At 48.3% G+C, this 14130-nt stretch overlaps 2 protein-coding genes across 2 annotated transcripts; both read left to right on the top strand.

Annotated features, from left to right (window-relative positions):
* The first annotated feature begins 5977 nt into the window (after nucleotides 1–5977).
* LOC145824011 (uncharacterized) lies at nucleotides 5978–7285 on the top strand. The gene has a single exon (XM_082923595.1). The coding sequence runs from the start codon at nucleotides 5978–5980 to the stop codon at nucleotides 7283–7285; it is 1308 nt and encodes a 435-aa protein (XP_082779721.1).
* A 3165-nt stretch (nucleotides 7286–10450) lies between these two features.
* On the top strand, nucleotides 10451–10846 carry LOC145824009 (uncharacterized). The gene has a single exon (XM_082923594.1). The coding sequence runs from the start codon at nucleotides 10451–10453 to the stop codon at nucleotides 10844–10846; it is 396 nt and encodes a 131-aa protein (XP_082779720.1).
* Nucleotides 10847–14130: the final 3284 nt, after the last annotated feature.

The raw sequence follows: 14130 nt of genomic DNA, 5'->3' as shown, positions 1-14130 counted from the left end.
GGGCGGGTGGGTGGTGGTGGTGGTGGTGGTGGCAGGTGGGTGGCGGATGGCTGGTGGTGGTGGGTGGGTGGGTGACGGTGGCGGGTGGTGGGTGGTAGCGAGTGGGTAGTGGTAGTGGTGGTGGTGGTGGCAGGTGGGTGGCGGATGACAGATGGCGGGTGGTGGCGGGTGAGTAGTGGGTGTTGATGGTGGGTGGGTGGGTGATGGTGGCGGATGGTGGGTGGTAGCGAGTGGGTGGTGATGGTGGTGGTGACGAGTGGCGGGTGGTAGGTGGCAGCAAGTGGGTGGTGGGTGGTGGTGGCAGGTGGGTGACGGGTGGGTGGTGGGTAATGGTGGTGGGTGGTGGTGGCGGGTGGGTGACAAGTGGGTGGTGGTGGTGGGTGGGTGGGTGACGGTGGTGGGTGGTAGCGAGTGGGTGGTGAGTGGTGGTGGCAAGTAGGTGGCGGGTGGATGGCAGGTGGGTGGTGGTGGTGGCGGCGACGGCGGCGACGAGTGGGTGGTGATGGCGAGTGTGTGGCAGGTGGGTGGTGGTTGGTGGATGGCTGGTGGCTGGTAGTGGCTGGTGGATGGTGAGTGGTGGTGGCTGGTGGTGACGGAAGACGGTAGTGGAAAATGATGGCGGGTGGTGGCTAGTGTTGGGTAGTAAAAAAAAAAAAAAAACTGAAAACGGAAACACATTTTTTGTGTTTTTATTTTTTGACCAAATTTATAAATTGAGACCACTGATATATAAATCAAAAATTTTACCAAACAAGTTTTTATTTGAGTTTTTTAAGTTTTTGTAAATATAAACAGAAAACTGAAAACATAAGTGTTACTAAACGACACCTAAAGAAGTCAAGTTTTAATTTTTTTTTTTTTTGAAAAAAAAAAAAATTAAAGGCACAAGAGTGTGTTTGCCAAACATGACATAAGGATAAAAGATTCATTCTTATAATTACTAGTTGGCAATGTAATCCATAAATTATGGTGAGTCATTAATTTTTTCCAGAGGCCATGTCAAGACAAAACATGCCTGAAGGAATGAAGCAAAGCGTGGCCAAAGAAGCAACAATATGCATGTCCGAGAAATTCAAAATTTCTCATTCATGTAAGGGGCAAAATGTAAGAAGGGTTAACTTAAGCCTACTAAATTAATTAGGCCCAATCGAAGCCCAATCAGAAAGTCCAAAAATTGGTGAGCTTAGAGAAATTATTGCCAAGTGGGCCTAAGTGAATTCTATAAAACGAGCCCACGAGAAAGCCAACAAATTGGGCCGAGGAAAACCCATGATATCTCTAAAGAGAGTCCAATAAGCCCATCCGAGGAGACCTATATCATACGGGCGTCCGAGGAGGTTAACCGTTGCTTTCAAAAGAGATGAAACCCTCGGAGGAGATCTATTCTCCGAGGTATTGGCTTAGTCTTGAAAGAGTTTGGAACCATGAACCTAGAGACCTATTTGGGCTCAGACTCGAAAGGGTTCGGATCTACGAACCTAGAGATCCAAAGTGCTTGGCTTTGAAAGGATTCGAACGCAATTTAAAAGTCGCTCTGTTAATGAGTCCTAAAACACTTGCGGGCTCGGAGCTTTCTGAGATCTACGCACCAGAACCATGGGCGTGATGAAGTTTGAACAAAGGACCCGATCCCGAGGACGGTGAGTGGAGATAATTTCACTCTTCGGTTAAACTATCTTATACTCAGGTCGAGGTGGCACGATCTAGGGGGCCCTTGAGACTTGGCAATATTTGCAGTAGGGCGTTCTCTTGAACTATCCCTGACCCTTCTACGGCATGGTGTCCTCTAGGACTACCCCTAACCCTTTAGGATGATTGTGGATCATTGGTTAGGTGTGGCTAAGAAGAAGGGTTCGCCGAGAGCTTGATCTCCTCTTCAGGGTTTTTCTCATCCTCGGAGAGGTCACCTCATTGGATAAGGTGGTTAGAGAGAATATTCCCCATGTGCCTTGCACATGGGCTCCATCCTACATCATGAGGTGTCTATAAATAGCACCCACCCAAGCTTTACAAAGGATGGATTTTGGAGAGATAACTCTTGGGAAATAACTAATTTCCCTTCTCCATTATCAACTTTAAGAGTGAAAGTGGGAGATCCATGGGAGGGCCTTTTTATTATTCTCTCTCTAACTACTTTCCTTTATTCTTGACCCAATCTCTTATCTCTATCATCTCATTATTATTGTGTTTCTAGTTGCGACTGTTGAAGAATCTAAACCTCTCATCATTTTCTATAGAATTCGAATTTTTTCTTCGAAGATCTTCAAATTTTCCAATGGCGTTCTTGAACCCTCTCATACAAGTGGCTTATTTGGTGTGAGTCAAGGTTGGAGATCTAGATTGCATCATATTATTTGAGCTTGTGTTTGATTGGCAATGCGTTAGTGTCATTATACCTTCAAAACAGGTTTTGATTTCTAAATGTTAGTTTATGCATATATCATGTTTGCTTTGATAGTGGGTAATTTCTTTTTATGACATTCTATGTGCTTAGTGAGTTGCTTTCTACTTCAGATGGAAGAAGCTTCTCTCAACAATGGTCAAACCCCTCTTGATCAAAGCAGTGAGATGATACAAGAAAGACATGGTGAGAGAACTGAGTTAGACGGTCAAAATGGTGTTCCTCAAGGAGGAAGGAATTTGTTGCACCTATTGTGGAAATGGAGTTTGAGTCATATGATGATGCTTACAACTATTACATTTGTTATGCGAAGGAAGTGGGCTTTCGTGTTAGGGTGAAAAATTCATGGTTCAAAAGAAACAGCAGAGAGAAGTACGGTGCTGTACTTTGTTGCAGCAACCAGGGTTTCAAAAGAATGAAAGAGGTAAATCGTATAAGGAAACCAGAACTGGTTGCCCTGCAATTATTAGGATGAGATTAGTGGACTCTATATGCAAATATCATTATAATAATTAAAAATATATTTATGGGCCGTTTAACCAAAATGGCATTAGCCCATTCTGTCAAGCGTAGGCATTCTCAACAATCACTTAGCAAATCTCCATACAATTTGAGGTAATTTCTCCACAGACGATCTTGATCCGCCTGACACTTTGAGCCTAACACAAGAGGAGCCTAACTTTTCACCTCATATTTTAGTACAACTTTTCTCCCATCAAATTTGTTTAATAATTTACCTTAAATGTTTGATTTGATATTAAATTTTTTCTTTTTTAAAAAAATACGCAATCTATTCCAAAATCCTCCTTCAATCAATTCATGTGAGAAAAATTGATCTCTAAGGCTATGTTTGGAGCATAAATTTAGATAATTTTTTTTTTAAAAAAAAAAAATGTGAAAAGGAAAATATTAGTGAAATGTAAATAGAATATAATTATATTTTACTTATATTTCATGTACATTTTTCCTTTTCAAATCTCTACCTAAATCCATATCCCAAATATAGCCTAAGAGTATCTCTAATCCTTTCATCAAATATTTATTGACTTGAAAAATTCATTTTTTTTTTATCAGATTGAGAACTCATTAAATTTTCATCAAATTTGAATTTGATAGAAATTTAAAAAGATATTAGAGATGATTTTTCTTTCATCAATTTTGATGAAAATGAAAAAAAAAAAGGGATAAAAAGGGAATTTTTAAAAAGATTTTGATGAAAATTTAATTAAAAATTTTGAGTAATTCATATTACATCAAACAATTTACTCAAATATATAATCAAATTAGATGAAAAAATTAGCAAAGGGTTGGAGATGCTGTAATCCTTTATTTTATTTTTTTTTTTAACATTTGCATGAAATTTAAATAAAATAATAATTGTTGAAAATTTAGTAGAAAGATTTAATTTATCCAGCATTTGATAAATTTAATTTGATATAAGTTTAGTAAATGAATTAAATTTCATTTCAATCAATTTTTTTTTTATTAAATTTAAATTTAATGTAAAATTTGGTAAGATATGAGGGACACTCTAACATTTCGTAAATATTGTTAATTTACATTTAAGAACCCAAGTTTAATTTCTAAACACCAAATATAAATGAGAGGGGAGATTTGCGCGTTAGTACGACCGAGCTACGATAACGCCGATCATGACGAACCGCACGCCGCCGAGTAGACTCCTCTCTTGCTCGGCCCAGCGGCCTGACTTGCACGGCCGGAGAGGTTGACCGGCCAGACACGAACCAATGCCTGGCCAAGCTATAATGTGGCCGAGCGCGCAGCAGTGTCTGATGACCAAGCTAAGAGCAGCCCAGACTGGACTTGAGGTGCGATTAGCGTCGGCATGCGCCTAATCGATCGGCCGAGATGGACGGGCTTCATGTGATCAAGAATGAAGAACGGTGGAAGTCCAGCGTGCTTCATGGCCGTTCAGTCAATTGGGACCGATCATAAATAGCCCGGCCATGAGCATAACACTTTGGCCCCTTTGCCAAGGGGCAGGTCGGCGTTAATTAGCTCGGTTATGTGTTCGAGGAGGCAATTCTCCACAGGGAACCAGCTGGTCGTGGTACTCCGGTTAAGTGTGCCACCTGGGCCAATGGCGTGAGGGGGAGGACATCTACTCCACGCACGCACCAATACCGTTTGGCAGTTCCGCATGTACTGGTTGGAGAACAAAATCTCTACACGCGTAAGGTGGTGAGAGGCAAGCACTGCCACCTGTCCAGGGAAGGACAACAGAGGTAGTGCGCGCACGATCTTGGGGCTGCATAACCAGCCTAGAAATAGTGGAGGAAGGTGAACGCTAGAGGTATGCAACTTCTTCCCCAAAGAGAATACTCTCTCCCTATCAGTCTTCTTCTTCCTCAAGTGGACTGACTTGATCGTCGGAGGGTCTATCCGGCACACCACCGCCGGGCAGCTCACCGTTTCTGTGTTGCCAGGTAGACGCCGTCAAGAGAAGCTTGGAGTACAAGTAGTATGAAAAGCAGAGGATATTTCGCCCCCGTACAATTGGCGCCGTCTGTGGGAAATCTTTGATACTCAACCCTTGTTCTTTGAGCTTCTTCGACCATTTCCGTGGCCAACAACGGCGAAGCCCCACTGTCCATCGTCGATGGCGTCACACCTGAGTACGTCCGCTTGAGAGAAGGCCCCCCAAATATTCCAGCCATGGCGAGCCTAGAGACTCCTTCGCGAGGTGCGCGAGACAAACGGGGGAGGAGTACTGATCGCTCGCAGAGTCCAGAGGGCCGCCGACGCCGGGGGGAGTCCCATGCGCAGCGCTTGGAGCACAAACTCAAGGACCATGACGCCCTCATTCGCAAGATGGCGGCGGAGATGGAGCTACTGAAACGCCAGATTAAAGGGAAGGGTGTTGCTGAAGAGGGCAACCTTAGTGAGCGCACCCCGTCCCCCCGTTGTAGCAGCCACCGCTAGGGGAGGACCCACTCTCTCTCCATCACCAGGAACTATGGGGTTAGAGATTCCGACTACAGAGAGGGCAGGTCCCTCTCTCGCGATAGCACTTACCGCCCCTCACCCCCGACGCCGACGTCGGGATCCTCTTTCTCCACGCGTTCCAAGGACTTGAGGGATGTATTGGAGGATAGGGCGCGCCGTCGGGAGGCTCGGAGAGTGCCGGCATTGCAGAGGTTGAGCGCTCCAGTTCGTTGTAGTGAGGAAGTGGCGATGCCAGCCCCTAAAGTGATGGCCCCTGCGCTGGTAGACAAAGAGCTAGCACAACTTACAGCCACGCCGCTGTCTCCAGAAATTGAGAGTACGCCACCCCCCGCCGAATTCCACCAGCCAAAGTTCACTTTGTACGACGGAAAGATGGATCCGTACATGCATGTGAGCTATTACCGGCAAGTAATGGCTGGCCACCGGCACAACGACGCCTTGATGTGCCTCATATTCCCAGCAAGCTTGGGAGAGCTGGGTTTGAAGTGGTTCGAAAGGCTCCCGGAGGGGAGTATTGAGGGGTGGCAGTAACTAGCGGAAGCCTTCGTCACCAGATTCAAAACCAACACACGAACGCCGAAGGAGGTCGACCATCTCCTGGGCGTCAAGATGGAGTCTGGATGTTCGTTGAAGGCATATAATGCGAAATACTGGGAAACTTACAATGAGATCCTCGACTGCCCCACCAATCTGGCGATCACTCAATACAAACGGGGTCTCTCAGTCAGACATAGGCTGCGAGATTCACTCACGATGCATCAACCCACAACCATGGAGTCATTGATACAGTGGATCAATGAGCACATTCGTGTGGAGGATGATGCCGCCTCCGCGACCAAGAAGGCTAATCCGGTCGTGGCAGACAGAAGAGTGGCGGGGAAAGTTCACTCGGTTGGGCAGGTAGATAACCGCCCAAACAACCGGTCAAAAGATCAGCACCATGGTTCAAACCGTGATGACAGAAACAAGGGTCGCCAAAACGACCGGGCTGACACTCCCTGTGATGCAGCGGAGGATGCCAAAAGAAAATTGAAGGCACGGACTGGAATCACCACGGTCTTTAAAATCCCCATCTACCGCATTTTGAGCGAGATTCGAGGTGAACCCTTCGTCCGTTGGCCGGCCAAGTTGGGGAGTGCGCAGAGGGGCTTCAATTCAAAATATCGCTGCACCTTCCATGAAGAGCGGGGCCACCGAACGGAGGACTGCTTGCTGCTCAAACAACACTTGGAGGAGTTGGTGGCGGCTGGACATCTTGACCAATACATAGATGGGGGAATGAAGGCCGCACCATCAGGGCAAGTCGAGCCAAACGGCCTAGCCGCCCTGGATGCGGCCCCGCAAGGTGTAATCAACGTTATCCATGGTATCATTGAACCGGCCGGGGTCTGCGAGCTGAGAGGGATGATCAAGAAGGTCGAGCACATGAGGGAAGTGCTCTCTGTTCAGCCCGCTGTGAAGAGGGGAAAAACCGAAGAGAGGGACATCCTTTCATTCTCGACCAAGGACTTGGAAAGAGTTCAGATGCCACACAATGATGCTTTAGTAGTCACTCTTCACGTCAAAGACTTTGACATCAAGAGAATTTTGATCGACCAGGGGAGTTCGGTAGAAATTATGTATTATGACGCGTTTAAACAAATGAAGTTGGAAGACAAGGACTTGGCCCCCGCAACGTCCCCTTTGGTCGGCTTCAACTCACAGCCAGAATGGCCAATCGGAAAGATTATTTTTCCGGTCAAAGCGGGATCGGTCGTAAAGCAAGTAGAATTCTGGGTGCTCAAAGTTCCATCGACTTACAACTTGATCTTAGGCAGGGGCTGTCTGTATGCCATGCAAGCAATTACTTCGACCTTCCACCAAGTCATGTGCTTTCCGGCACCAAGCGGACAAATAGAGGAAGTTTGGGGGGACTAGGTGATGGAAAAACAATGCTTCCTTGCGGTAAATGGCAGCCGACCGGCCAAAGGGTTCGTCCAAATGATTGAGGGGCCCGAGGGTAAAGAGGTCCTTGAAGACGTAGGAAGAAAGGCCGAGGAAAAATCGGTCGAAGATTTGGTGGAAGTGCGCATTGACGAGAATGATCCAACTAAATTCTTCCTCTTGGGATCATCCTTGTCTAGCGCCGAGCGGATGGATTATGTCAACTTCTTGGTTTCCAATTTGGAGGCCTTTGCCTGGACGCCTTACGACATGCTTGGCATCGACCCAAGCTTCAATTATCATCAGTTGAATGTCTTCCCCAATGTACGGCCAGTCATTCAAAGGACGCGCCGCTCAGCCTTGCACCATGCTGAAGTGGTGGCAGAAGAAGTGAAGAATTTGTTGGAAGCTGGGGCCATAGAGGAGGTGCAATACCCTCAGTGGATATCCAACACGATGGTTGTTCCGAAAAAGAACGGCAAGTGGCGAGTCTGCGTTGACTACAAGACTGTCAGCCGAGCTTGCCCCAAGGACGGCTTTCCCCTCTTACGAATTGACCAGCTGGTGGACTTAACCGCTGGCCATCAGAGGTTTAGCTTCCTAGACGCATATCGCGGCTACCACCAGATAGCCATGTATAAACCGGACAGAGAGATCACGTTGTTCACAACCCCCAGAGGTTTATATTGCTACAAAGTCATGCCGTTCGGACTAAAGAACGCCGGGGCGACCTTTTAGTGGATGGTAACAAAAATGTTCGCTCCTCTCTTGGGCTGAACAATGGAGGCCTATATCGACGATATGGTGGTGAAGAATAAGGAGAAGTCTCAACACCTCGCCGACCTTGCAGAGATGTTCGCCATACTTAAGCTCCACAAGCTTCGTTTGAACGCCACCAAGTGCGCCTTCGGAGTTAGCACCGGAAAGTTTCTGGGTTTCTTGGTCACAAACCGAGGAATTGAAGCCGACCCATCCCAAATCAAGGCAATACAAGAGATGGAGTGCCTAAACTCCACAAAAGACGTGCAACATCTTGCCGGGATGGCAGCCGCGCTGAACAGATTTATCAGCCGGTCTTCGGATCGTTGCAGGCCCTTCTTCAAGACCTTGAAGGCTAAGTTCTTCTGGGATGACGAGTGCGACCGCGCACTAGCAGACCTGAAAGCATATCTCTCCTCAGCCCCTATTTTGGTCACACCTCAGCCGGGCGAAGAGTTGTACCTCTACTTGGCTGTCTCTCAATACGCGGTCAGCGCGGTATTGGTCCGTGCTGAAGGCATCCAGCACCTACCGATCTTCTATGTAAGCAAGACTCTGCTCCCAGCTGAAACGAGATATCTTCCCTTGGAAAAATTGGCGCTGGCCCTAATGATGGCATCAAGAAAGCTGGCACACTATTTTCATGCCCATACAATAGTTGTGTTAACCGAGTTCCCGCTCAAGGTGCTTTTTGAAAAGGCTGACTTCATTGGGAGAATTTTGAAATGGGCCGTGGAATTAGGGCAATATGACATCAAGTTCTAACTGCGCACCGTAATCAAGGCTCAAGCACTTGCTGACTTTGTGGCGGAATTTGCCCCTGGGATGCATTTAGTCTGCCCAATTGATTTGGTTGGTGCGGATTTAGCACAACCCATGGTTTTGGCAACAAAAACAAGTGTTGGTACGCAAGAGGAGGAAGGGCAAAGAGCGACCGAACCAGCGAAGGCGAACGACTCGATGAAGGAGGAAGTCAACCATGATGAGGAAAGAGACCAGAATGAGCCAACCAGAGACTTGGAATTGAGAAGCTCCCAGAACCCCTCTGATTGCTGGAAGTTGTTTATTGGCGAGATGTGGAAGCTCTTCGTTGATGGGGCATCCAACAGGCATGGGGCCGGGCTGGGCATCGTGCTGAACTCACCGGACGGGCTGATCATCGAGCAGGCAATTACACTTGGCTTCCCAGCATCCAACAACGAGGCTGAGTATGAAGCTCTCCTTGCCAGACTAAGAAGCGCGCTGAGAATGAAAGCCACAGCCCTTATGGTATTCAGTGATTCCAAGTTGGTGGTCAATCAGGTCTCAGGGGAGTATGAGGCAAAGGACGAAAGAATGGCCAAGTATCAGGCGCTGGTACGCGCAGAGATCAAGAAGTTCGCTGCAATAAGGATGGAACAAATCGACCGCGAGGAAAACAACGCGGCTGATGAATTGGCCGGACTTGCTTCTGCTCAGACAGCTTTTCCTAACCCCTTGATGATAGAATTTTTACCCCGGCCAAGCATTGAGGAACCAGAATCAGCCGAGGTACTTTGCACCGACTTGGGCCCTTCTTGGATGGATCCTATCATCGCCTTCCTGAAAGATAGAATTCTACCAGAAGAAAAGAAGGCGGCACACAAGATCTGGGCAAAGTCAGAGCGGTTTTGGCTCTCCCCGTCTGGGGCCTTGTACAAGAAATCTTTCACCGGGCCGTATTTGAAATGTGTCCACCCCACCAAGGTAGAGGCTTTCCTCTACGAGATACACGAGGGCATCTGTGGTAGCCATACTGAAGGCAGATCTTTGGCTTACCGAGCAATTTCTCAGGGTTATTGGTGGCCGCGCGTGCAGGCAGATGCGTAAAAATATGTTCGCAGGTGCGAGAAGTGTCAAAAGTTTGCCCACCAGATCCACTAGCCGACTAGAGATTTGCTCCCTCTCACAAGTCCTTGGCCGTTCGCGCTTTGGGGGTTGGATATTGTTGGGCCACTCCCAGCTGCGCCGGGCAATCACAAGTTCTTCATCGCCGCTACCGACTATTTCACCAAGTGGGTTGAGGCCGAGCCACTAGCGTCCATAAAGGAAAAGGACGTGAAGAAGTTTGTATGGCAAAACGTCATCACCCGTTTCGGTATACCCAAGGCCCTCATCTCGGATAATGGCACTCAATTTGACGGTAAACGCTTTCGCGGGTTTTGCGAAGAGTTGAAGATCGAGTTCTACAATTCGACACCGGCCTATCCTCAGTCAAATGGTCAAGCAGAGGCCTCAAACATGACCATCTTGGACGGGCTGAAGAAGCGGCTTGAAAAGGCTAAGGGCAAGTGGGCTGAAGAACTCCCTAATGTGCTCTGGGCATACCGCACTACGCCAAGGCGGTCAACCGGGGAAACACCATTTGCTTTGGCCTATGGCATGGAGGCCGTCATCCCGTTGGAAATTGGCATGCCAACCATCCGCTCTGAAAGTTTCCAGCCAGATCTGAATAATGAAGCGGTGGCATTGGAGTTGGACCTTGCTGAAGAAAGGAGGGAGCGAGCTTTGATCCACATAGCGGCTTATCAACAAGAACTCTCCAAAAAGTACAACAAGGCTGTGCACCCCAGGCTGTTCAAGATTGGGGACTGGGTATTAAGAAAGGTGCTTGGCAACATAGTGGTCCCTGGCGAAGGAAAGCTCGGTGCAAATTGGGAAGGACCATACAAGGTGATTGGTCTTGCTGGTAAAGGGGTATACAATCTGGAAGATTTAGATGGCAAGGCTGTCCCCCGACCATGGAATGCGGCCAACCTTAAGGTCTTTTACTTTTAAGATGTAATTTTCTTGTGTTGTTTAGCTTTTCTAGACCCTTAGCCTTTTGGCACTTGATGTAAAAGATAGCAATGCTTTTGTAATGAAAAATAGCCCTCTTGTTGTTCGGTATTATGTCTTTATCGCAAAGACGCCAGGCAATTATGGATGCCAGGGGCAAGGAGACCGCGTAAACAGTTGGTGCATTGTCCAACGACATAATTGGCATATGGACCAATTCGCATTGGGACCGAGCTGGTTTTGCTCGCCCGGTTGAAATGTTGGCGACATGGCCAACTTAACTGAAACATTGGTGTTTTGCCCAATGTAAGGGCCGAGCTGATTTTGCTCGACCCAGACGGCGTATTGGTATCTTGTCCAATATGGAAAACGAGTGGAGTTTGCTCGGCAGAATTCGCAATGTTGGAGTTTTGTCCAGCCGATAAAAAGCCGAGCTGATTTTGCTCGGCGGAAAAGAAATGTTGGCGACATGACCAACCTAAATGAAACATTGGTGTTTTGCCCAATGTAGCGGCCGGGCTGACTTTGCTCGGCCAGATTTAGCATGTTGGTGTTTTGTCCAACTAATGAGAAGTCGAGCTGACATTGCTCGGCAGAAGTGAAATGTTGGCGATCTACCCAACAGAAAGGGCGAGCTGGTTTTTGCTCGGCCCCATACTTGAGCCCTCAATTTAGAGCTGAGCAGATTTTGCTCGGCAAATTAAAAGGTGCATTTGAAATTCCAAAGGAGCCGTGCTGCTAGTTGAAGTTTGAACACGTTTATGGAAATTTTGCACGTCGAAGCCAAAAAGCAATAGAAGTTAAACAGGAAAAAATTCAAATTTCATTCATTGAGGAAATTGGGTTACAATTGTGGGGCCCTAGCCCGGTTACATTAAACAAAGAAAGACAAGAAACGAAAATAAAGCAAGAAATAGGAGGAGGCATTTCAGTCCAGTTCCAGATCAATCGTCTGCTCGGCGACCTCCAGAGTCTGCCCGGCCACCTCAGGACTGTGCTTGGGTAGGCTTACTTCCAACTCATCATCCACGACCTCCACCACGACAACCTCCCGATCGGCTACTTGATCTTCAGCATCCTGAGACGCTTCAAGAGAAGTTTGCTCGGTTTGTTGCGCGGCGGCGGCTTCTTCCGCGGCTTCCTTTTTGGCCTCCTCTATGAGCCTCTTCTGCGCGGCGCTCGCATAGGCCTGCATATAGTGCGGTATGAAGGCCGCAGGCGGATGTAGGAACATGTCAGCATCCTGACCAAGGCCAACTTTCTCCACGGCAGCTTTCCAACCGCACTGGAAAAAGATGTCCTTGGTCGCCTGCACCTGCCGTTCATACGTTCTTTCGCCTTGAGCATAGCCCTTGTCTTCGGCGTCGCTAACCACCTTATATTTCTCCTCTTTATGGGCATCGCGTAGCTTCCTCAGCTCGGCGAGATACTGGGCTTTGGTCGACTTCACGGCCCGCTATTTTTTCGCTTCAGCTCGGTCGACCTTTTGGCTCAGGTTATCTCGTTCGGCCTCAACTACCTCCTGCGCGGCCTTAAGCTTCGCTACCTCGGCCTTTTGGGCCTTGTTCTCAGCTATTGCATCCCGCAGGCTCTGCCGCACTTTGATCATTTAGTCGTGGGCCAAAAAGTTCTTTTGCGCGGCCTGAAAACAAGCGAGAGATCGTGAGTGTTCGAGAAACCAAGCAAAAACCGAGCAAACAGTTTGACGCAAAGAATGGAGAACTTACCAGCACTATGGATTTTGCCGCCGAGCGGAGGACCTTGAGGTCGGAAAGCTCGTCGTGTTTTTTCATATCAGCGGGCAAGATCAACCCCTTGGTCAAATTGAAACCAAGCGAGTAGTCCTTGTCCGCGTAGACAGAGTCTTCAGCTGAAACTACTCGGCCCTGGTATTTGAACTCGGGCGCCCAGACCGGGGGGGTGGCTGGGCCCTTGGATTTGCCGGTCTGTGGTTGCTCGGTCTGGTCACCGAGCTCGGTGAAGACGCGATCAGTAGAGTCTTCATCCACCAGACGCGGCCCGGTTTGCTCATTCCTCGGCCGCTTCTTGGACCGACCAGCCGGTTACTCGCTGGCAAGTGCCAGTACTGCCCCTTCGTGTTGCCCGGCGGGTATGGAGGATGTCCCTCTGGTTGCCTCTGGTTTTTGGGACTCGTCTTTTTCCCCGGTGATCATGGACTTGATGGCCCTGATTTTCGCCATTTCTTGCTCGGCGGTGAGTGGAACAAGCCTGATCGGTGGTAGGTTTGGATCTGGTTCTGGGGTTGGCGCACGCAGAAAGTCGGTAACCCGGCTCTTACGTGGTGCGGTGTAGTGGTAGGTCTGTTTGAAGCCGAGCAGTTTTGAAGCCTCCCTCTCCTCGGCAGGATGGCACATCAGGGCTCTGATGGCCTCTTGGTTGGCCTGGTAGTAGTCTGCTGTTAAGTGCTTATCTGCAAAAAGAAGGCAAGTGTTAGGTCGGCATGGAAAGTAATTGATGCATAAAGAAAATAGCGCGGTCAGCCGAGCGACTCACCGGCACTGCCAAAAGCCTTTCTAATATACCATCCTGGTATGGGTGCCTCGGTGTCCTCATAACGACCGGACACCCACAAGAAGTCGTCGTCGTTGGTCTCCTTGTCCGGGTTGCCCTCTATTAGTTTTGCTCGGCCCTTCTTGACTTTGAGGTACCAGCAAAGTCCACTCTTATTTCTACTTAGACTATACTGATGGAAAATTTCGGCTAGACCAAGATTGAGACCGAGCCTCCGGTTCAGCTCGGCGACCCCGTTTATTATTTTGTAAGTGTTATTTGAAACTTGGGTCGGGCAAAGCCTTGTCTGCCTCAAAAATTCGCAGATCAATGGTTGAACCGGGAAGCGGAGCCCTCCCTCTACTATTGATACGACGGTGAAGGGGCACCGGTCTAGATCCCCCCAAGGGGTGTCTCCCTTTTTGGCGAGCTCTAAGACGACGTCATCTGGGATGTTGTACTCCCTACGAAACTCGACCATCGCACCGGGCGAGCTCACCATGAATCGGTACTTGCCCATCTATCTCGGTTTTATTTGGTGACCTAACTTGTACCTCGGACAAAAATGTTTGGTGTAATTGCTCGGTCTTTGAGCTCCACCAGTGATGGTTCTTGACTGAACTGATCGGTCCTAGTTTGTTCTGCATTGTTAAAAAATGAGGCCAAGGGTTAGCGCGGCATAAATTCCACGGCTCCTATTGGAAATAGCTCACTGAAGGATTTTTGGTGTTTTACCGGCCTGACCCCTATCTCGGCTAGACTACTTGGTCGAT

The sequence above is a fragment of the Camellia sinensis genome, chromosome 4 (genome assembly GCF_055761805.1).
Source record: "Camellia sinensis isolate YWXY chromosome 4, ASM5576180v1, whole genome shotgun sequence".
In the NCBI taxonomy this organism is placed as follows: Eukaryota; Viridiplantae; Streptophyta; class Magnoliopsida; order Ericales; family Theaceae; genus Camellia; species Camellia sinensis.
Note: the sequence above shows the minus strand (reverse complement) of the source record. Positions and strands in the feature narration are given on the sequence as shown.

Excerpts from the sequence above, each read along its gene's own strand:
- LOC145824009 (XM_082923594.1), top strand. The coding sequence starts at position 10,451 with ATGGAGGCCGTCATCCCGTTGGAAATTGGCATGCCAACCATCCGCTCT.
- LOC145824011 (XM_082923595.1), top strand. The coding sequence starts at position 5,978 with ATGGAGTCTGGATGTTCGTTGAAGGCATATAATGCGAAATACTGGGAA.